Consider the following 24448-nt stretch of genomic DNA (forward strand, 5'->3'; position numbering starts at 1 on the left):
TGCCATTCGAAGAACAACTCGAGTCCTTTCATCCAAAGTTAAATTATTGAATCTTCTGTTTTATTAAATACGTGGTTTACATACTTGACTCTAGCTCAGAAGAAAGACAACACGAACACACAGCAACTACTCTACCACTATCATACGTGTTGTATATATCTTGATAACGACACAGTCACAGGTTTTCCCGTCTCTACTATTGGTCCCAGTTACCCTGTGCTGTTCTTCTTCTTCTTCTTCTTGCGTTCGCCGTCACACCATCAGTTTAGTCTGCGAGACGAATGACGTCGTGGCTTCCAGGTCTTGTCTGCTCCCATAGAGTTTGGTGCGGAGAGGGACTGATGCTGGCCACACTTTGTCTCTGATTGGTTTGAGTTGGGGGCATGTCATTAAGATCCCATCTCCCCCCTTTCCCTCGTCGCGATATAACCTTCGTGGTTGAAAACGACGTTAAACACCAAATAAAGAAAGAAAGAAAGATGTCATTAAGACATGTTCTGGAGTCTGGTCTTCCAGACCACAGGGACAGGTTGGTGATGGGGTCAGCTTCAGCTTCCTGAACATGTGGGCGTTGAGGCGACAGTGACCAGTTAGTAGTCGCATGATCACTACTTGCTGCCATCGTTCTAGGAGATGATATGCGTCTCTCGTGGATTGTGGTCGCATTGCTGCCTTCACGAGGGTTTTCTTTTCAGCGAAGCTGACCGGGTTGTCTGGTTGTTCCTCCCTGGCTTCGAGTTTGGCGAGCTCATCAGCTGTTTCATTGCCTGGAATTCCGCACTGTGCTGGAACCCATTGCAGGACTACTCGTCGAGTCTTGGCAAGCTCCTGGAGTTTCTCCATCAGACGAGGAAGTTTGTTTCCTGCAAGGGCTTCCAAGGCAGACAGTGCATCAGAGAGGAAAACAACTTGGGGGCATTCGCTTTCCGAGTCAAGAATCATGGAGGCTGCTTGCATGATGGCCTGAACTTCTGCTGCATAGCTTGAGCAGTACTTTCCTGTTGGTATCCCTGCTGTAGAAGTGTGCCCCTCAGGAGATCTGACAAGTACACCTGCTCCTCCATTGGCCACGGCGTTTGTTGCTGAACCGTCTGTATATGCATGACCCTGTGACCCTGTGCTGTTACACAGTCTTTTCTGTGCACGACTTTTGGATATCATCCCCTCTTCTCACACAAAAAAACAATTCTATCAAATTACAACAGATGTTGCAGCAGATTTTAGACTTAAAAGATAGCAGAAAACAAAATGTAGCAATGTTAAAGGCCATTTGACAGACTCTCACTGTAAGCAGAACACGCTCGTGGAAATGGACTGCAAAACGTCACGCTCATAAGAACAATACCTAACTCAGTGTTAGGCATTTCTGCAGTGAGACCACAAGGGAAGCTACTGGAAGGGTACCTGTCATGTGTTAAAGAGTATAAACTCTCAGACCAACGGAAACCGTTGCCACGGTTACGTGAGCAAAACTGCCGTTCTCGTTTCTGAGTTAGGCACTTTTCTGTTTTGACACATACAGACTTGTTTGGAGAGTGTTAAGGTATGCAAATGCATTTTCGGGGTTGTTGTGCATTTGTGCTGATTAAAAATGTTGCTGTCAGCACTTTATCTCAGGCGTATACCGATGTCAACTGAGAAGTTTTTCTCAAAACTTTAAAAAAACCGACTAAAGCAATTATCTTACGAGCGTGACTTTCTTTCTTTCTTTATTAAAATTTTGGTGTTTAACGTCGTTTTCAACCGTTCAAGGTTATATCGCGACGGGGAAAGGGGGAAGATGGGATAGAGCCACTTGTTAATTGTTTCTTGTTCACAAAAGCACTAATCAAAAAATTGCTCCAGGGGCTTGCAACGTAGTACAATATATTACCTTACTGGGAGAATGCAAGTTTCCAGTACAAAGGACTTAGCATTTCTTACATACTGCTTGACTAAAATCTTTACAAACATTGACTATATTCTATACAAGAAACACTTAACAAGGGTAAAAGGAGAAACAGAATCCGTTAGTCGCCTCTTACGACATGCTGGGGAGCATCGGGTAAATTCTTCCCCCTAACCCGCGGGGAATTACGAGCGTGATGAAAAGCTTGCTCCTCCATTATTTTCTTGAGTCTCAACTTGTTCTGGGGGGAAGACGGTCAGTTGCTACCATTCTAAAATGCAAATCTAAGGAGAATTCTTCAGCCTATTTTATTCACTCACCCACCTAAACTCATCCCCTCTGCAAAATAATAAAGCACCATGCAAGGAAAAAACCAAGTGTCATTCAAGTATAACTCAAAACATAGTTTGCTTTGGTTGAACAAAGGTATTTGCATGGATATTATATAAAATTGATTGCGTTTGAATACATTTACATGATTATACTTGCAAGAGAATGTATTCTTGAGGTTAAAATTGATGCATAAGTATTATCAGTCTTCGTACACGGATCTGTACAGAAATAAAGTGAAAATAAAATTACACAGTCTACGGCTACACATCGGTACACATATTTCTAACAAGTACAATTGAAGCGAACAACATCACACACATTCAACATTTAAAATATAATTAAAAATACTCTTAAGTGTTAATGTCAAATATAATATTCTATTATAAAAGTCAGCCATCTGGTATAAAATGTTGCAATTCTACAGGAGCATGAGATCTGCACAGCCATGTATTTCAAATAAATGCACACAAAATAAACTTTGTGAAACACATTTTTCTTTGTAGGTGAAAAGTGTACAGCTATTTGTGAATAGAATGCTACAGACAGACAGAAAGGCAGACAGAAAGACAGACAGGCTGACAGACAGGCAGACAGACAGACAGACAGACAGACAGACAGACAGGCAGACAGAAAGACAGACAGACACAAGGGAATTCTTTGGTAAAACTTCATTTCATTTGTAATTATTCTCTATACAAAAATTGTGATCAAAATGTGTGACCTTTGTCGCAATTTGACTAAAACCCTTTCCCATTGGTTCTCCTTTATGAAGCCAGAGCTACTTCCTGACAATGACAAAATAATGTGTTATACACGGTTCAATCATGTCATTGCCAAACCCATTCTCCCACACACACACACACACGCAAACACACTGTATGCTGTTCTATGCCGCTGCACATTTGCATGACAAAAACGCAACGCTGTTGAAGATTTCTTACAGCGTAAATCAAATATGGACAATTTTGATTAGAAGTCATAACTTTTACATTATGCATGCATAACACATGTATACATAGCAAACAATTGTACATCAAAATACCAAAAGAGCTAACAGTACACTGCTCGTGACAGAAATGACCAAGTATCCATAAAAAGACGATATTGCATCTTATTCTGCTTCATGGCATTGTGATCACAACTGTCAGTCAGTGAAGCAACAGTGCTTTCAACAGAGATTCCAAACATTACTCTGTTGGGTATTTTATGGGCTGTGAAACTGAAAGAATTGTATTTCTTAGGGGGCACATGGCATGAAAATGTGTGACAATTGGTCATACCTGTATCTCTGGTGTTTATCAATTCATCTTCATAAAATTGTGCTCACTGATGTAAATAACGAAGATAAGCATGCATGTAAAGTTTTAGCAAAATTTGTTGTTGTAATTAATCATGACAAAAAGCAAAAAAAAAGTTCAAAAGTGATGAGTCATTTTCCCCCTCCACTGAACACCCAACTGTCATAATTGTCAAAAAAAAAGTTCAAAAGTGATGAGTCATTTTCCCCCTCCACTGAACACCCAACTGTCATAATTGTCAAAAAAAAAGTTCAAAAGTGATAAGAGTAATTTCCCCCTCCACTGAACACCCAACTGTCATAATTAGCATTCTGAGGTTTCCTTCTTGTGGCTGTAGAAAGTGTTGAATCTTTAAGGAAGCATCCACGGCTGTTCCTAGCTTGCGTTTTAGTGTGAGTTAAAAATAGTCGAGCAGAGGGAATAGTTTGGCTACCAACAGCTGCAGCCAGCACCCTGTTAAGGCCAAAAAAAAAATAGGTCTGTTTACGGTAACCCGACCGACCCTAGTTTTTTCGCGCGACCCTAGACTTTTTTTTTTGGCATTTGGGGAAAAAAAAAAAAAAAATCTTGTTTTTTTGGCAAAATAACGTAAAAATATGGTTTTTTGGAAAAAAAAAAAAAAAAAAAAATCCCGACCTACCGACCCTATTTTTTTGGCCTATGTTACCGTAAACAGACCTTTTTTTTTTTGGCCTAAGCTTGGTTGCCTGTTATACCCAACTGCTTCCGTGCTCTACTGGGAGATAGGCCTGATCAGTGCATAGCAATGAGAGAGCTACCAGCTGCTGTGTTATCTCTGCTGTGGGGAAAGGATGGGTGCTAAAAATAGCATACAGCTAAAGCAGAAATGAAGCACTGGGAACAGCCGTGCATCGCCTAACGGAGTTCTCTTTTCCCGTTCATTTATTCATTACTATTTGTCTGCTCTTCCACTTTAAGAGACAACAAGGTCAAAGTTTAGTATAATGAATCTTTCCTGTTGTCAAAGATAAAGGTTCCACAAAGTAGCCATTTAAGTTTTTTGATTTTTGTGCCATAACTGTTGTCAGTATTGCATTTTTACCCTGAATTCCATGACTTTCATGCACATTTGCACAACAAGTCCTGGAGGTTCTGCAGCACCCGATCCCCCTCCCCACCCGTCTTCAAACAGAAATTATTCCTGTTGCTGCTGTAAGTGTTGCTGCTGTTGCTGCTGTTGCAACTGTTGTTGCAGTTGATGTTGCAGTTCTTGCTGCTGTTGTTGCTGCTGTTGTTGTTGTAGGTGGAAGTCGTGGTGTTGCTGGTCGACGGCTATGATCCTTTCAGCCGACTCCTTGCTGTACTGAAACAGCTCCAGCTCCGTGAAAGACGGAATGTTCTGTGCTGCTGCCTGCGTCACAACATCCACCGGCGGCGTGTCACTGCTGGCAGCGGTCACAGTATTCCCCGCCGCAGTAGTCACAGATGACGAGGTAGACGCAGAAGTTCCAACAGGATTGTTTTTCACCAAGAACAGTTCATCGGTGGTGTGACACGCCATGTGTCGCATGAGGCGGTTGTGTACGCGGAAACCTTTGCCGCACTCTTCGCACATGAAGCGCTTCTCACCGGTGTGGGTGGTGCGGTGCAGCTTGAGGCTGGACGCCGTCAGGAAGCCGGTGCCGCACTCGTCGCACAGGAAGGACTTGACCCCCGTGTGGATTCGCTCGTGACGTTTCAGCTGACTGCTCTTCTTGAACGGTCGCTGGCACTCCTTGCACACGAAGGGGCGCTCCCCGGAGTGAATCTGTACAGATGGAAAAATCAGGTTATCATAGCTGCCAACCTTCTGAAGTCAAAATCCAGGAGCCAAGGGGTCCAGGGGCAGCACCCCTTTTTCCCCCTGAAGATGTTTTTTTAAATTTTTTAAAAATCAATTTGACGCATAAAAATGCCTTTCCTGACCACGTAGATTCAAACATAAAAAAATAATGTTAAGAAAGTGAAGAAAAAAACAATTTGAAAATAAAGTATCAAAACAGCAAGTTTATTCTTTACAGAACAAGTTTCTTTTCTGAACCTAAAATAATGTTTGAAAAATACATGAACGACAATGTCGTTTTCCCCTCCCGACCCCGATATTGATGTCAGTTGGACACTTCGTGCAAAAGGCATGATGAATGGCCTGCCGTGACTCGTCGATGAAGTCACCTTGTAGTCACTTTGGAACTTAACCTTGAACTTCGGCTTACGGGATTCAGGGAGAAGTTGTAAAAGTCGGGAGATTCCCGGAAAATCCGGGAAGGTTGGCAGCTATGGGTTATTCTGGTGTGCTCTTTGTTCCGCAAACTGACCAGCTTAGCGGTCAGAATGCACACAGTTTGCAATGAGACAAAAAACACATCCACTGATCAAAAAAAAAAAAGTCTAAGCATCAAACTTATTTATTAGCAAAGGTTATTTTAGTAGATAGAAAAATGAGGTTATTTTGGCCGATGGAAAAATCAGTTTATTTTGGCCGACGCAAAAATCAGGTTATTTTGGCCGATAGACCACGGCTTTTACGTGTATGACCGTTTTTACCCCGCCATTTAGGCAGCCATACGCCGCTTTCGGAGGAAGCATGCTGGGTATTTTCGTGTTTCTATAACCCACCGAACTGTGACATGGATTACAGGATCTTTTTCGTGCGCACTTGGTCTTGTGCTTGCGTGTACACACGGGGGTGTTCGGACACCGAGGAGAGTCTGCACACAAAATTGACTCTGAGAAATAAATCTCTCGCCGAACTCACGCTGACAGCGGCCAACTGGATACAAATCCAGCGCGCTACCGACTGAGCTACATCCCCGCCCCCCCCCCCCCAAAAAAAAACCTAATTAAAGACTTCTTTCTTATAAGGCATTGCTTTTCCACACGTCCATTTGATAACCTGTGTAGATTACCCCTTAGTTTGATAACCTGTGTAGATTACCCCTTAGTTTGATAACCTGTGTAGATTACCCCTTAGTTTGATAACCTGTGTAGATTACCCCTTAGTTTGATAACCTGTGTAGATTACCCCTTAGTCTGATAACCTGTGTAGATTACCCCTTAGTTTGATAACCTGTGTAGATTACCCCTTAGTTTGACACTCCCTCTTCATCAAGACCCAAGTTTCTCAGGGTTATTGTTTAGGTCTTAACACTTTCTACCCCCCAGCTATGTTGACCAAGATTTGTTTTAGCCAAGACCAGCTGTGCTGCAGCAGGTCATTCAGAATTGTAGTAACTGTGTAGAAACTGTGTATCAACACGCTAAAATGTAGGCATTAGATCGGCGTTACAGGAAGCGACTGAAGCTAACAGTCTGAGCGGATATATCTGTACCAGGTCAGATAGAGCCATATTATATCCGTACCTGGGAGACAATGAGTTAAGAGAGGAGTTCCACGGTACTACAAGAAGCAGCCTACCTGCAAGTGAAGATTATACTTCTTCAACACCGTGAATGTCTGAGCGCAGTCCGGGCACTTGAACTTGTCCGTGTCGTTGTGAATCACCATGTGTTTCTTCAGGTCCGCGTTCCACTTGAAGTCCGCCCCGCACTCCTTACACACGTACGGCCTTTCTCCCGTGTGTATCCTCATGTGCACTCTCAGTCGGTTGGCCCGGGGGAAGGTGGCGTTGCAGTCCTTGCACACGTGCGGCTTGTAACCGGTATGGGTACGCTTGTGGATGAGCAGCGTGGAATGCTGGGTGTAGGACGCTCCGCACACGTCACACACGTACGGCCGCTCGTCGTTGTGGGTCCGGGCGTGGTCTCGAAGGTCACGAGGTTTCCTGAAGGCCGCCCCGCAGTCTGTGCAAGTGTGGGTCCGATTGGCGTCGTGAATCAACGCGTGGAGTTTCAGTTTGGAGAACTGGGCGAAAGCGGCACCGCAGTCTTTACATTCGTGTCGTTTCAGATCTCCCGCGCCGTTTTTCCGATACTGGTTCTCGCCTGTTTTTTTGGTGTCGCCTGCGTCGGTGGTTGGCGGGGGTTGGTGATAGCCGGTGCAGTTAGCCAGGTGGTCTTTGAGTTGCTCTGCGGCGGCAAAGTCCTCGCCACAGCGGATACAGATACAGCTTCTGAAGGCAACGTGCTTGGCCTTGTGCATCTTGAGGGCGAAGAACGAGTTGAACACTGCGTTACAGATCTGGAGAATAAAGAAACAGTCTTGCTTGACTCAAACTTATGTGACAAATCATGTGATTACTGCAGTTGGATCTGCAAAAATCGAAACAAACTGATCCAAATCACATAAAGTGACTCATCAGCCAACACTCTGAAGTTGCTTTATCCCTCATCCAATCAAACCACTCTATCACTTCCTCTTTCCCAGTTGCCAATTATATTATTTTACTCGAAAGTTTCTTTGATGGTAGGAAATGACCAAAGGAGCCTGTATGCAGCTCACCTGTGAATGATTAACACACACACACAAACAGCCTCTTTATCCAGATGCCACCTGCAACCACCCCCGTCTCAACATACACACACTCCCACATACACAGACAACGATACACACACAGACAGAGAACGCACCTTGCAAGCAAAGAGCACACAGCACTGTATCAACACACAGACAACGATACACACACAGACAGAGAACGCACCTTGCAAGAAAAGAGCACACAGCACTGTATCGACACACAGACAACGATACACACACAGACAACGATACACACACAGACAGAGAACGCACCTTGCAAGAAAAGAGCACACAGCACTGTATCAACACACAGACAACGATACACACACAGACAGAGAACGCACCTTGCAAGCAAAGAGCACACATCACTGTATCAACACACAGACAAACATGCACACACAGACAGAGAACACACCTTGCAAGCAAAGAGCACACAGCACTGTATCAACACACAGACAACGATACACACACAGACAGAGAACGCACCTTGCAAGAAAAGAGCACACAGCACTGTATCAACACACAGACAACGATACACACACAGACAGAGAACTAACCTTGCAAGAAAAGAGCACACAGCACTGTATCAACACACAGACAACGATACACACACAGACAGAGAACTAACCTTGCAAGCAAAGAGCACGCGACACTGGTCCCCGTCAGTGTTGGTTGGGGGTGGGTGCGGCAGGTTGAGGTCGGTGTTGAAGTCCATGGTGGAGCGCGACAACTCGTCCACACCCACTGTGACTGCCACGCTCGGCTTGTACGCAGTCTGCAAAAGACATTCTTTTTTAATTGTCGTATTTACATTTAGTCAAGTTTTGACTAAATGCATTAAAATCGAGGGGGAATCGAGACGAGGGTCGTGGTGTATGTGTGTGTGTGTGTGTGTGTGTGTGTCTGTGCGTGTGTAGAGCGATTCAGAGTAAACTACTGGACCGATCTTTATGAAATTTTACATGAGAGTTCCTGGGTATGATATCCCCAGACGTTTTTTTCATTTGTTCGATAAATATCTTTGATGACGTCATATCCGGCTTTTTGTAAAAGTTGAGGCGGCACTGTCACACCTTCATTTTTCAATCAAATTGATTGAAATTTTGGCCAAGCAATCTTCGACAAAGGGCGTATTGCATTTCAGCATGTAGGCTTGAAAATTAATGATTTTGGTCATTAAAAAAATTAAAATTACCTTTATTTTATTCTTCATCATGTTCTGATTCCAAAAACATATAAATATGTTATATTCGGATTAAAAACAAGCTCTGAAAATTAAAAATATAAAAATTATGATCAAAATTAAATTTCCAAAATCGTTTTAAAAACAATTTCATTTTATTCCTTGTCGGTTCCTGATTTGAAAAACATATAGATATGATATGTTTTTGGATTAAAAACACGCTCAGAAAGTTAAAACGAAGAGAGGTACAGTAAAACGTGCTATGTAGCACAGCGCAACCGCTACCGCGCTAAACAGGCTCGTCACTTTCACTGCCTTTTGCACTAGCGGCGGACTACGGTCATTGTGAAAAAATGCAGTGCGTTCAGTTTCAATCTGTGAGTTCCACAGCTTGACTAAATGTAGTAATTTCGCCTTACGCGACTTGTTTACTTTTGTTCTCCCATTTCTTGACAGTTCCTACTCGTGTTCAAAGTTTGGAAAATTATTTATTGTCAAAACTAACTCTCATGCATTTTAGTCTGGGGAAAAAATCAGGAGGAAGCAAAAACAAATATCAAACCTGGTATTGTAATTACTTCAACTTTCAACTGAGACAACAAAAATAAGACAACTACCACCTCCTCGACCCAGTGAAGAGTCTTCTACAGAAATGCTCATTTAGCAGCACAGAGAGAGAGAGAGACAGATGGACTGGCTGAATTCCTTTTGTAAATAGGATAAAAGGTCTACAAATACCCTTTTCTTTTCTTACTTGTCCAAAAATTTGACCCTAATAAGCAAAGGATTTTTTTAATACAAATAGTGAAATACATAGTAAAGAAGAAGAAGAGATAGAGACTTGGAGAGCGAAAGAGAGAGAGAGAGAGACAGAGAGGGAGAGAGAGAGACAGAGCGACAGAGAGAGAGAGAGAGAGACAGAGAGAGACAGAGCGACAGAGAGAGACAGAGCGACAGAGAGAGAGACAGACAGAGAGAGAGAGAGACAGAGAGACAGAGAGAGACAGACACACAGAAAGACAGAGAGAGAGAGAGAGAGAGAGAGAGAGAGAGAGAGACAGAGGGAGAGAGAGAGTACTCACAAAGGTGGAGGCCGGTGCTTGAAAGGTGACAGGCAGACTCATCACCTCTTCTCCAGTCCCTCCCCCATCACCCCCACCGCTAGACGTCACAGGCACCACTGGCGATATAAACAGCGTTTCAGACTCCACATCTTCTTTTTTCACCTCTGCAGCTTGTTCCGATTCCGGTTCAGGTTCTGGTATGTCAAAGGGAGAAGCCGGTTCAGGGAAGTCTGCAGGCTCTGCGGTCGCTGCTGGTAAAGTGTTGGTGGTTTTGTTGTCGTCTTCGTTGGCGTCTTCCACCTCTGTGTCTCCTCCATAATCCTCCCCCTGCACAACGCAAAGTTTGAAGCACTGCTGTCAGGTCGTAAATTAAAATAGACTAAGCCTCTGTGTGTGTGTGTGTGTGTGTGTGTGTGTGTGTGTGTGTGTGTGTGTGTCTGTGTGTGTGCGCGCGCAGTGTGCACATTGGGTGCGTGTGTGTATTTAACCTTTCTTATATCTTACTTACCTCCTCCTCTACTGCTACTTCCGTCTCCTGCTGTACTTCCTCCTCCTCCTCCTCCTCTTCTGTGTCTTCCTCTTCCTCCTCCGCCTTCCTCCTGCGTTTCTTCTTCTTCCTCTCTTTCTTCTTTTTCTTCACCTTCTCCTCCTTCGTGCTGTCTGCTCCACCCTTGACCTTCTTCCTGCGCACTCTGACCTTGAGGACGCCCTCTGTCTTGGCGGCCTCCTCGTCGCGGTGAACCTTGCGGTGGTTGGTCAGGTGGCGCGGGATGCTGAAGCGAGCGCCACATTCCTCGCACACCACGGCGCGGTCCGACTGCTCGCTGTGCACTCGCATGTGGCGTCTCAGCTTGTCAGCCTCCAGGAACGAGGCGCCACATTCCATACACCTGAAAGATCACAATGTTTGTTTTAATTTGGGCATTTTCCAAAATGTGTTCCTCCATCCGCATTTATGTCCTCTTGCACAAGAAAAGACAATTTTTTTAAAGTTTCATTAGAATGAAGAAACATTACATGCCCATGAGATCATTATATGCAGTGCCACTTGTCAGTATTGACAATGCTTTATGACTCATGTTGTGACTGCTACACGGAGTGTCAAGCAGAAATGACCTGTACTCACAAAAAAAGAGGGAACTGTTGCATGCTTGCAATTATTTGTTAAAGCGTAGCAATTTTAAGATTGGCGTTGCATTTGCTCTTAAAATGTAGCATGCTACGCTGAAACCTTAGCAGTTGGCAGCTCTGATGGTCTTAAAAAGATTGTGAGTCTGAAATTGTTTTTTTTTTAAAGGTAAGTTTCACTGTATCACCAGCAGTTTTTGCACATGCAAAATAGAGAGATGAGCGCAATCAGATCTTTAATTTTCCGTTTGTACCTTGGCTTCTACCTCTGAAAGTCATAATCACACAATAAGTTGACTGCTACTTCACAACACAGTGTGAACCAACCTGTGCGGCTTTTCACCAGCGTGGCGCTGCATGTGGGCGCGCAGATGGTAGACCTGTGTGAAGGACGCGGAGCAGATGTGGCATGGGAACGGCCGCTCCCCAGAGTGTAACAGGATGTGGCGTTTCAGCTTGCAAGGTCGGTTGAAGGTGGCGCCGCATTGGTCGCACTTGTTGCGTTTCTCGTCGTCCACCGCCTCTTCTCCGTTGGCTTCGGCGATATGCTTGGCCTGACACAGAGAGAAAGAGAGACACTGTGATTTGAGGGGAACTATCATCTCAAACGATTTATGAATCAGACACACCTTTCACTGTAATGAACATTAAATCTTGATCTGTCATCACTGTCCTCTCTCCTCTGAAGGTAAGGCCAAGAAAAACATTTATGTTTCTTATTCCCCAAACTACCCTTTGTTTTTGATCCCAACTTTTTTTGACCCTTCAAAAACGAAAATATATAAATTGAGAAATGAAAAAAATCGATTTGACTGACTTTACAAGAAAAGTAACTCTTCTCCGACAACCAGGGAATACTGCCTGCAACATTTCCTGCCAATAAAAAGCCATATGCACCTTTGTAAATTGAAAACAAACTTTCATAAAACAAATTATCAAAACATAACCAACCTACCAATCTGAGTCTTTTTTGTCTGCATTTTCCTCTCTCGTTGACTAGAGTTATTACCCCCTACATGATAATGGCTGATTCTTTCCCTCAGCTTTTCATTGTTCAATTCTCTGCTTCCTTATTCTCCTTTTTCGTTCACCTTTCAATGTGTTCCTGAAAGAGTCTTCATAGAGGAAAGCTTGATGAATTTGTGCTGCCATGTCTTCATGGGTACAGAATCCTTTTGTTTGTTAGCATTGTTTGTCTTACTTATAGTAATGTTCTTCATCTTTTTAAGTTAACACCCAACTCACCCTGTGTCGTTTGTACGCGCTCCACCATCCGAACACCTTGTCACAGTCCTTACAGCGGTACGGCCGCCCCCCCGTGTGACCCTTCATGTGCTTCCGCAGGTGGTGCGCGTTGTTGAAGGTCGCCGGGCACTCGTCGCACTTGAAGACATTGTCCCCGCGGTGTGTCATGGCGTGGTCTCGCAGGTATGTCTGTCGGCTGAACGCGGCGCCGCACTCGTCACAGATGAACAGCCGCTTGCCGTTGTGCGTGCGCATGTGGCGTTTGAGGTTGCAGGCTTCCAGGAAGGACGCACCACACTCCGTGCACAGGTGAGGGCGGTCCAGCTTGTGGGTTACCTGCAGGACAAGAGGGAGATTGGTTATGACTACGACTTGAAGTTAAAGGTATGATCACACAGGTGAGAGCGGTGTGGGTTACCTGGAGGACAAGAGGGAGATTGGTTATAATGACTACGACTTGAAGTTGAAGGTATGATCACACAGGTGAGAGCGGTCCAGTTTGTGGGTTACCTGCAGGACAAGAGGGGTTATGCGTACGATTTGAAGTTAAAGGTATGATCCATCTATCAAAAGTGAAACAAAGTTGAAGGCATGATGTATTTGTATCTGCATTATTTTGCATCAGCATTGTTGACAATTCTGGAATGTTCCTTTTGTTGAATATTACTAAAAACATTATGAATAAAATAATAATTAAAAAAAAAACACTCACAGAAAAACAATTGGCAGACACACTAGTTTCAGTATAAATATTGGAGCCTTTCGGACAAGTTCAGAACAAAAATATCTCTTTTTCTTTAGTGAGATAGGTAAGTTAGAAGATTCTTCAGTACCCATTTTGCTGTTTTTTGGGGGGGATTATTTTTTCCAGAGAAAAAAAAGCCAAGCACAGAATGTATGCTGTCTATCCAATCTGCCCCCCCCAGTGACCAAAAGCTGGTTAAGCAGAAACTTGAGACGGCCACAACAGGGCTGTATGGGCTGCACATGACAGCGTACCGACCATGTGACGTCGCAGGTTGCAGGCCTATCCAGACAAAAAAAAGCCAAGCACAGAATGTCTGCTGTCTATCCCCTCCCCCCTGGTTCAGCAGAAACTTAAGATGGCCACGACTGACTGCAATAAGCGTACTGACCATGTCACGTCGCAGGTTCCTAGCCTATCCTGAGAAAAAAAGCCAAGCACAGAATGTCTGCTCTCAATTCCACCCCCCCCCCCCCCCCCCCCCCAATTCAGCAGAAACTTGAGATGGCCACGACTGCCTGCAATAAGCGTACTGACCATGTGACGTCGCAGGTTCCTGGCCTCCACAAAGGCGGCGTTACACTGCAGACAGACATGCGGCTTGTCTCCCTTGTGGCGCTGCAGGTGCAGCTTGAGGTTGTGCTCGCGCAGGAAGGAATGGCCGCACTCCCCACACACGTGTGGCTCTCTGTCCTCCTTCTTCTTCTTCTCCGGCTTCTCCTTGCGCGTGCGTTCCTTCTTGGGGGCTCCCTCCTTCCTCGCCTTCTTGGGCTTGGCTTTCTCCACCTCAGCCACCTGGAGAGACACAAAAAATGTGATTGAAGTTGAACATTGCAGCACTCATCTTAATTAACCTGGTGCAATTTCAAAAACAAGAACTGCACTATCGGTTCAGAAGGGGGGGGGGGGGGGAGGGGGGTCAGAAATGAGTACCAAGACTCACAAGAAAGAGTACACTGTTACTTGCTTTTTACATTTAGTCAAGTTTTGACTAAATGTTTTAACATAGAGGGGGAAATCGAGACGAGGGTCGTGGTGTGTGTGTGTAGAGCGATTCAGAGTAAACTACTGGACCGATCTTCATGAAATTTTTCATGAGAGTTCCTGGGTATGATATCCCCAGACGTTTTTTTCTTTTTTTCGATAAATGTCTTTGATGATGTCATATCCGGCATTTTGTAAAAGTTGAGGCGGCACTGTCACACCCTCATTTTTCAATCAAATTGATTGAAATTTTGGCCAAGCAATCTTCGACGAAGGCCGGACTTTGGTATTGCATTTCAGCTTGGAGGCTTAAAAATGAATTAATGACTTTGGTCATTAAAAATGAAAAATCTGAAAATTGTAATAAATTTTTTTTTTTTAAACCGATCCAAAATTACGTTTATCGTATTCTTCATCATTTTCTGATTCCAAATACATATAAATATGTTATATTCGTATTAAAAACAAACTCTGAAAATTAAAAATATAAAAATCATGATTAAAATTAAATTTCCGAAATCGATTTAAAAACAATTTCATCTTATTCCTTGTCTGTTCCTGATTCCAAAAACATATAGATATGATATGTTTGGATTAAAAACACGTTCAGAGAGTTAAAAAGAATAGAGATATAGAAAAGCGTGCTATCCTCCTCAGCGCAACCGCTCCCGCGCTTTTCTGGAATGTTAATTTCCCTGCCTTTGCCACGAGCGGTGGACACACGATGCTACTACTTGCTACGAGTGTACGGTCTTGCGGAATAAATGCAATGCGTTCAGTTTCATTCTGTGAGTTTCACTGAGCTTGACTAAATGTTGTATTTTCGCCTTACGCGACTTGTTATTATTTGTTTAAGCGTAGCAATTCTATTTCTTTGCTTGGCGTAACAGCATGGCAATTTATCTTAAAACGTAGCAAGCGTAGCAGCTCGGTGCCTGGTTTTTGAAATCCCTTCAATCTACTTGGCAATGCGAGACTGTTTCTAGTTTTGTTCTCTTCTCCTCAGTTTACATGGTGGTTTGTGTGAAACTATATTTACACTGAGGTAAATCCCAGTGAAATGAAGAGGGTTCCAACAAGCTCATGTCTTTTCATGCTTGTTACTTCTTCTTCTTCTGCGTTCGTGGGCTGAAACTCCCACGTACACTCATGTTTTTGCACGAGTGGCTTTTTACTTGCATGACAGTTTTTACCCCGCCATTTAGGCAGGCATACGCCTATTTCGGAGGAAGCATGCTGGGTATTTTTTGTTTTTCTATAACCCACCGGACTCTGACATGGATTACAGGATTTTTCCGTGCGCGTATGGTCTTGTGCTTGCGTGTACACACGAAGGGAGATAAGCCACTAGCAGGTCTGCACATAAGTTGACCTGGGAGATCGGAAAAATCTCCACATTGAACCCACCAGGCGGCCGCGGCCGGGATTCGAACTCACGACCTTCCCATTAAAAGGCTGACGTCTTACCACCCCGCCACAGCGCCCGTCGCCGCAGCTTGTTACTTCAAATCCTGTTGAATTAAAATGTTGATCTCCTTTAAAAAGTTGTAAAACAAAAGAAATCGGTACTCACAAACACAAAGACAAAGTCAAACGTTCACCTGTGCAGGCTTCTTCAGGACAACAAAAAGCAAAAGTAACAAGTCGCGTAAGGCGAAAATACAACATTTAGTCAAGTAGCTGTCGAACGCAATGCCATTTTTCAGCAAGACCGTATACTCGTAGCATCGTCAGTCCACCGCTCATGGCAAAGGCAGTGAAATTGACAAGAAGAGCGGGGTAGTAGTTGCGCTAATAAGGATAGCACGCTTTTCTGTACCTCTCTTTGTTTTAACTTTCTGAGCGTGTTTTTAATCCAAACATATCATATCTATATGTTTTTGGAATCAGGAACCAACAAGGAATAAGATGAAAGTGTTTTTAAATTGATTTCGACAATTTAATTTTGATAATAATTTTTATATATTTAATTTTCAGAGCTTGTTTTTAATCCAAATATAACATATTTATATGTTTTTGGAATCAGAAAATGATGGAGAATAAGATGAATGTAAATTTGGATCGTTTTATAAATTAATTTTTTTTTTACAATTTTCAGATTTTTAATGACCAAAGTCATTAATTAATTTTTAAGCCACCAAGCTGAAATGCAATACCGAAGTCCGGGCTTCGTCGAAGATTGCTTGACCAAAATTTCAATCAATTTGGTTGAAAAATGAGAGCGTGACAGTGCCGCCTCAACTTTCACGAAAAGCCGGATATGACGTCATCATCAAAGACATTTATCAAAAACTCATGAAAAAAACGTTCGGGGATTTCATACCCAGGAACTCTCATGTCAAATTTCATAAAGATCGGTCCAGTAGTTTAGTCTGAATCGCTCTACACACACACACACACACACACAGACACACACACGCACATACACCACGACCCTCGTCTCGATTCCCCCCTCGATGTTAAAACATTTAGTCATAACTTGACTAAATGTAAAAACCAAAGCGGGGTGACAATATGGCGGGAAACATAAAGCAAAAGAACTTTAGTCACGAAAAAAGAAATTTCAGGGGAGAGAAGTAGAGGTTACATGCCGAGTCTCAGTGATTATCAAAAATAATGGTCGAAGTTAGCGGATCATGAAAAATGCGAGCTTCAGCAAGCTTTTTCATGACCGCGAACTGAGACCATTATTTTTGATAATCACTGAGACGAGGTATGTAACCTCTTTATTCCTCCTTTCTTCAGTTATTCAAAGAAAAGAGGAGTTTTTGTGCGAAAGTTTGATCGAATCATATTCACCCAACCAGTCTACCTGCGCAGGCGATCGATTAATGCGCGGTTGTATAGTTCCGTGCAAATCATTCAATTCTGTTAACACTTCTTGTCAGTTTCCATGTTTTGAACTAAAATCAAGTACACAGTTATGTTGTCATTCTGCTGTGGCGGTAAAGGCTGATAGTGTGTGTTCTGTTCATCTTTTGGTATCGCTCAGGAAATGTTCTTACCTCGAATGTGACTAGCAGACGAAGTTTTACACCCGTGTTCCAACGTTAAAAACTGTATGAAGTTCAGTTTTCTGGGGCAAAATAGTGTATGAAACCGCTGCATATTCTTTAAGTTGATTAAATGCTTGCAATTGATTGCGTGTGATCTGTTCATAAAATGAAATATTGTTGAAAACTGACCGTCGGATTGCAGTCTTGTCGATGCAGGCGAAATCTGGAAGGGGAACTACTCGTGTCGCTAGACAGGGCGGAGATGTAGCTCAGTTGGTAGCGCGCTGGATTTGTATCCAGTTGGCCGCTGTCAGCGTGAGTTCGTCCCCACGTTCGGCGAGAGATTTATTTCTCAGAGTCAACTTTGTGTGCAGACTCTCCTCGGTGTCCGAACACCCCCCGTGTGTACACGCAAGCACAAGACCAAGTGCGCACGAAAAAGATCCTGTAATCCATGTCAGAGTTCGGTGGGTTATAGAAACACGAAAATACCCAGCATGCTTCCTCCGAAAACGGCGTATGGCTGCCTAAATGGCGGGGTAAAAAACGGTCATACACGTAAAATTCCACTCGTGCAAAAAACACGAGTGTACGTGGGAGTTTCAGCCCACGAACGCAGAAGAAGAAGAAGAAGTGTCGTTAGACAAAATATGAGAGTTATTTTTCCTTGGAATCTTGCTAGCGATAAACGATTGTGCACGGCAGATCTGAATTCAGAAAACAACCAAACTCATGGATTTTATATTGAGATTCATGTGTTTAAGCCTGTAGTTGCTGGTTTAAATGCGGTATGGTTGTATTGTTTGCTCCAGAAATGTATATTTTGTACATTAGAGTGTTCTGAACTTTTGAGTCGCAAAAAGTAAATCCACAATGTGTACAGTCTCTACCCATGAGCTATTGAGGATTCAGGCCAGTTGTTGGGTAAGTGATTTTGGTTGTTGGGTAAGTTACCGAAAAATAACTAGCCCTACAAGTTTACAGAGAGAAAGAAGCAGAGAGGGGAGAGAAGTAGTTAGTATCAGGGGAGAGAAGTAGTTAGTATCAGGGGAGAGAAGTAGTTAGTATCAGGGGAGAGAAGTAGTTAGTATCAGGGGAGAGAAGTAGTTAGTATCAGGGGAGAGAAGTAGTTAGTATCAGGGGAGAGAAGTAGTTAGCACCGATTTCTTTTGTTTTTCAACTCCTTTAAAAAGTTTAAAAAAACCAAAGGGAACTTATTCGGAACCAATCTCCTGGCACCTGAGAGAACAACAAGCATTGAAATGAACAAGCGACTTTCATCCTCAAGATTGCCAGGAGATTGGTTACGTTATTTGTTATATGAAGTCTTATATCGCGCGCGTATCTCCAGACTCGGACTCCAGGCGCAGGGATCTATTTATGCCGTGTGAGATGGAATTTTTTACACAATACATCACGCATTCACATCGACCAGCAGATCGCAGCCATTTCGGCGCATATCCTACTTTTCACGGCCTATTATTCCAAGTCACACTGGTATTTTGGTGGACATTTTTTATCTATGCCTATACAATTTTGCCAGGAAAGACCCTTTTGTCAATCGTAGGATCTTTAACGTGCACACCCCAACGTAGTGTACACGAAGGGACCTCGGTTTTTCGTCTCATCCGAAAGACTAGCACTTGAACCCACCACCTAGGTTAGGAAAGGGGGGAGAAAATTGCTAACGCCCTGACCCAGGGTCGAATTCGCAACCTCTCGCTTCCGAGCGCAAGTGCGTTACCACTCGGCCACCCAGTCCACGTACAACTCTCGCTTGCTCCATTACTAAGGTCGTATGCATTTAGAGCGCTTACTTTCCTTTGGTTATTTGAGTGATTGACAAGAAGAAGTTATTTGATCTCTGAATAGCGCTCTGCCTCATGTGTTTAAGATTCTCCTTTACAAAGTGAAGATTAAAGTTGCGACGGACCTTATCCTTGTGACCCTCCCCCTGGTACTGTGTCAGCTGGTCCTCCCCCTGGAACGTCTTCATCGCCTCGCCCTCAAACTGCTTCAGCGCCTCCGACGCAGGGAACTGTTTCAGCGTCTCTGCCTGGTACTGCTTCAACGGATCCCCGTGGATCTGCTTCAGAGAATCCGACGGGATCTTGTTGAGCGTCTGAGTCACGTTCACGTAGTCTACCGTCAACCACCGCGGCTGTTGGACTTTGGAGGTCGTGGGTTGCGGAGGATAGAGGTCGAAGCGTTGTTGCTGGTTTTCCATGTGCTGTGCCATCATCTGAGGGTGGGTGTTGGGGTGGGTGTGGGGGAGGGGGTGGGGGTCGTCTTGCATGTGAACGCTGGATGCGGCCGACGAGGAGCGCTGAAGCTGGTCTGGCATGTGCCCCTGTCACAAGCACAGCAGTAGAATCAAAAAACAAGAACAGCCCTGAAAGTGGCAAGTATTTTACTCGCCATGGCGAGAACATGTAGAAAAGTGTAACTGGTGAGTAGAAATGTTCATCTACCGTATTTGACGGACTACAAGCCGCGAATTTTTTTCAAAAAGAATTACATTGCGGCTTATAAAAAGATGCGGCTAAAACGTTACCTAAACTTGAATAGCATTCACCTAATGGAAGTCGCCGCGGATTTTCATTTCACTCGATTAGCGATTACTGGTACTTTATTAGCTCTCTACTCAAGACTCGGCGCTTTTCTTTTTCTTTCACGAATCTTCGCTTGTCAACAAGTCGTCGTGACAAGATAGCATACAGAGAAACACCGGATGTATCAGGATCTCGCGCGTGCGAGATTTCGTTTTTTTGTGTCTCGCGATAGTTGGAGGAGCGAGAGCCGCCATGTTGTGTTTTCGTCTGCTCGAAATGTGCGCAAAAGTCGTAAATCATCCCAAAAAAGCTTATTCCGGGCGGGACAACATGTGTGTGTTGGTTACAAATTGTGTGTGTGACATTTTTCTTCAAACTTTTTCACTTTTCTTCTTTGTTTCACTTGTTTATTCTCGGAGCCGATTTCGCCAAATACCGTACTTTCGTTTGCCTGGTTGTTTTAATTGATTGACACGATCTGAAAATATTTTTTTTCGACGGCGGCTAATATAGCGACGCGGCCTATACGTGGCTCGTCCCAATTTTTTTGTTAAAAGTCGGGGGTGCGGCTTTTAAAACGGTGCGTCTTGTAATCCGTCAAATACGGTACTTGCCAAATGCAAGTAAAGTTTCTGAAACAAATGTTTGGTTTGGTGAGTAAAGTTTGCTCTCTGGCTAGTACATTTTCAGAATCACTAGCCAAAGGCTAGAGCACCATTTTCTGAACTTTCAGGGCTGAAAAAAGGTATGTTGTTGGAATGTTGAAATATTGACAAAAACAAAATGTTCCGTTCACAGATATATGGACCCAGCGGTGTTTTAAGCACTCCCTCCTAACACACACACACAAACATACCACTGTCACAGATGTGGGGGGCTGAGCATACTGATACTGTTCGAGATGCATCAACTCTGGGGGGCGTTCTGATACCGGTACCGACATGGGTGGCCCTTGATGGTGACCTAGAAGACAATAATACTGTACTATTATTAATAATGTTAATAATGCAGACCTGGGAACCCCTGTTTTGCACTTGGAGTATTCTCAAACAAATTTGGGGTATTTTCAGAAATATGAGCGTACTCTGCACAGCATTTGAACATCTATGATTCAAACATGCTTCACACGCGTCCGTCGCACCGTTAATTAAATTTCTTAATACATTTAAAACAATTGCTTCTATCAATGTTTACTCACAAAAACTGTAATCATGTGTCAAAATGCAGGACCAGCTTTGGGATGCGCTTCTGAAGAAAAGTAGTCCGGGAACTGTTCTCCTCACACTTTGTTCACTGACCGTACTGATCGTATTCTAGACAATCATGCGTACAAAATACGGCAAAATCGTTTGGGTTCCCAGGTCTGATAATAATAATAATTGTTGTGAATAAAAGGACAATCGTGCAATCCACAAGTGTAGTGACACCAATAATTAAGAAACCCACAAACACAGGGAAGGAGACTAAGTCAAACTATACATTTGAATAAAATAGTTGAAACCAAATAACAAAAAATAGAGTACCCATAACACTCCAGTCATGTACAAAATATGAAAACAATTATTTTCAGAATTAAACTGTTAGCCCTGGACTGACCCTGAACTTTAACACAAAGTAGGAAAGCAACGTACCCGCCGTGTTGTACCCTCTGTTGCCCAGGACTTGCACTACGTAGTTGCTGTGGTTGTCTGAAATTCAAACACAACTTTCAACAAAATGATGCAAAATAAGCAGACATTCTTACTAACAGCACTCATTCTTAAAGAAACACTTCAACGAGGTCTAGCATGCTTCATGTCAATTTCAGCATTCTTTAACTTTGCACTACATTTTGTTGTTGATTTTTTAATTTTTTTTTAATATTTTGTTGTCTAAGGCCAAACAAAAATATATGTTGGTTTAAGGTAACCCGACCGACTCTATTTTTTGCCCGCCGACCCTAAAACTTTTTCATTTCTAATAAAAAATCAACAAAAAACCCACCTCTGGCACATTTTGCAAACCATACCGAGATTAAAATTTTTTTTTTTAAATCCGACCTACCGACCCTACTTTTTCTAGTCATGTTACTCTTCTTCTTCTTTTTCTGCGTTCGTGGGCTGGAACTCCCACGTACACTCGTGTTTTTTGCACGAGTGGAATTTTACGTGTATAACCGTTTTTTACCCTGCCATTTAGGCAGCCATACGCCGTTTTTGGAGGAAGCATGCTGGGTATTTTCGTGTTTCTATAACCCACCGAACTCTGACATGGATCACAGGATCTTTTTCGTGCGCACTTGGTCTTGTGCTTGCGTGTACACACGGGGGTGTTCGGACACCGAGGAGAGTCGGCACACAAAGTTGACTCTCAGAAATAAATCTCTCGCCGAACATGGGGACGAACTCACGCTGACAGCGGCCAACTGGATACAAATCCAGGGCGCTACCGACTGAGCTACATCCCCGCCTCATGTTACCCTCAACCAACCTATCTTTGTGTTTGGTCAACCAACCTTGGTTGAGGTGGTAGAGTCCCATGCGGTCCCCGTTGTGCTGGGCGTGCGGCATGGGGATGGTCATCTGGCGGCCCTCCACTAGCACGTTGATAGGCATGAAGGGCATGTGGCCCTCACTGTAGCCCGCCATCCTGTCACAGACATTACATTACGTACAATACACAGCACGCTACATCTGGCGGCCCTCCACCAACACGTTGACGGGCATGTGGCTCTCACTGTACCCTGCCATCCTGTCACAGACATTACATTACGTACAATATACAGCACGCTACATCTGTCATCCCTCGCTGTAGCCCGCCATCCTGTCACAGAGAGAGAGGAGCACTGAAGCGATGCAGGCTTTTTGGATGAGTGACTTGCTAAGCTGGTCGACTACTGGACACCGAGTCCCACCGACATCAACTCATATAAGTTATAATATAAACCCTAAATAGCGTGCAAAACAGAAAAGCATGCTTCACGGAGCGAGGGGCTGTGACTGGTGGTTCCCACCAGCAACAGGCACAGTAAAATAAGTTTAAATTTTATTTATATATACTAAAAAATAACACTTATTTACAAAAGTCATGAAAAGAAAGACTGATGTTTAAAAAATAAATTAATAGATTATTTAATATTATAAAAAAAATACTTCTAAACAATATTAATTAGTATTTCAAACAACTGCTCTGAATGTGAACAGTCAGACAAGGAATATAAATAAAGTGAACATAAGACTTTTGAAATGTTTAATCTTTCACTGACAAATAAGACTCTAATCACTGTGAATGTTTTGCACTTCATTATTTATCAAAAGTTCCATGAACTGACCCCTCTTGGCTCTTGTTTCTTCATTCCATGAACTGATGAAGTCATATTTAAAAAAAAAAGAAGTTTTTAATGTTTGCCAATGCCATGAACATTATTGTGGGGCTTTTCATCATGAAGAGATTAAAATTAAATTACAGTTTTAAGTATACAAACAATAGAATTGCAATGGCAGTGGTTATTCATCCACCTTTGCTTAATTTTATAAATCATAATACTTAATAATTTCTCTTCCTCATTAATTACCTCCTAGCCAATAGAACTAGTAATGTGACTGATACAAGTGATACTGATAGATTAAGAAGAACAAAATCTGAATATGAAAAGTAAATGTGTGTTGTTGCTAATTCAACTGTTTTGTTATTTTGAAAGCCTTTCCCCTGTGTGTATGGATAACACTATCATAATATTATCACCACAGTAATTTATTCATTGTTCTTCTTCTTCTTCTGCTGCGTTCCCAGAATTCATTGTTCATTATCTACTTATCTATTATTGTTTATTTGTTCAATTCAAATTATGCCGTACTCAATGGCGATTGGGCTGATACACCACACATAACTGAGACCGATAATCGCCTTAGGCTTTCTTGTGGATACATTCCTACTTGGGAATATAATATACCGACAACAGTACGTTTCCGGTACGGGCCGTAAGCACTCGTGTTCTAGTTTACGATTGTCTTTGTGTCCGAGGACCGAGTTCGAAATTCTAAATAAAACACAACACATCAACTTCCGAACGTTAACTAACTTTCTCGGCCACTGCGAATCGGGCGAAAAACGTGCACTTGCAACATTCTCAGTGCAAAAAACGGTTGAAATTCGAGTCAGGCGATGAAATATGCACCCTTCACATAAATTTTGCAAATGCACCCTCTCCTGCAAGAGTGTGTGTGGGGTGGAGGAGTGGTCGCGAACTGCCCCAGGCGTCAACGAAAAAAAAGAAAATCCAAAAACTCTCCCAGGATTAAAATCGTCACAAGTGACTAAATGCACATCTGTGATTATTTTTCTAATGCGAAAAGCGACAGAAAGCGTGAGAAATGCTTACATCTGTGTCGCCATCAGCGACTCGTTAGACGCCATCTTGGAACGGGAAAGGTCGATCAATCAAGCGGCGGTGGACGGTACCGGTTTGGGACGTCAGTGCCCGCTTGGGACATGTTGGAGATTTTTTGTTTACACGATGACGTCACCATGGAGGCTGAAACCGGTTTCAGTTCTACTCCCAAGCCGGCGTGCTGATAGTGCGTTTTACAGGCACTGCTTGGCCCCAAGCGAAGGAGAAATTATCGCCTCTCTCTCTCTC

General features: G+C 43.2%; 1 protein-coding gene across 1 annotated transcript; it reads right to left on the reverse strand.

The window, feature by feature from the left end:
• Nucleotides 1-38: 38 nt before the first annotated feature.
• On the reverse strand, nucleotides 39-24448 carry LOC138950328 (zinc finger protein 585A-like). The gene is made up of 13 exons (XM_070322075.1): nucleotides 24191-24448; nucleotides 22325-22458; nucleotides 21462-21518; nucleotides 20687-20793; nucleotides 19212-19628; nucleotides 13836-14093; nucleotides 12554-12889; nucleotides 11636-11862; nucleotides 10689-11070; nucleotides 10199-10507; nucleotides 8562-8708; nucleotides 6935-7657; nucleotides 39-5287 (listed from the first exon to the last, which is right to left on the reverse strand). Exons 1-13 carry the CDS (start codon nucleotides 24223-24225, stop codon nucleotides 4676-4678), a joined length of 3744 nt encoding a protein of 1247 aa, XP_070178176.1. The 5' UTR covers nucleotides 24226-24448; the 3' UTR covers nucleotides 39-4675.

Source organism: Littorina saxatilis, linkage group LG16, assembly GCF_037325665.1.
Source record: "Littorina saxatilis isolate snail1 linkage group LG16, US_GU_Lsax_2.0, whole genome shotgun sequence".
Taxonomy (NCBI): domain Eukaryota; kingdom Metazoa; phylum Mollusca; class Gastropoda; order Littorinimorpha; family Littorinidae; genus Littorina; species Littorina saxatilis.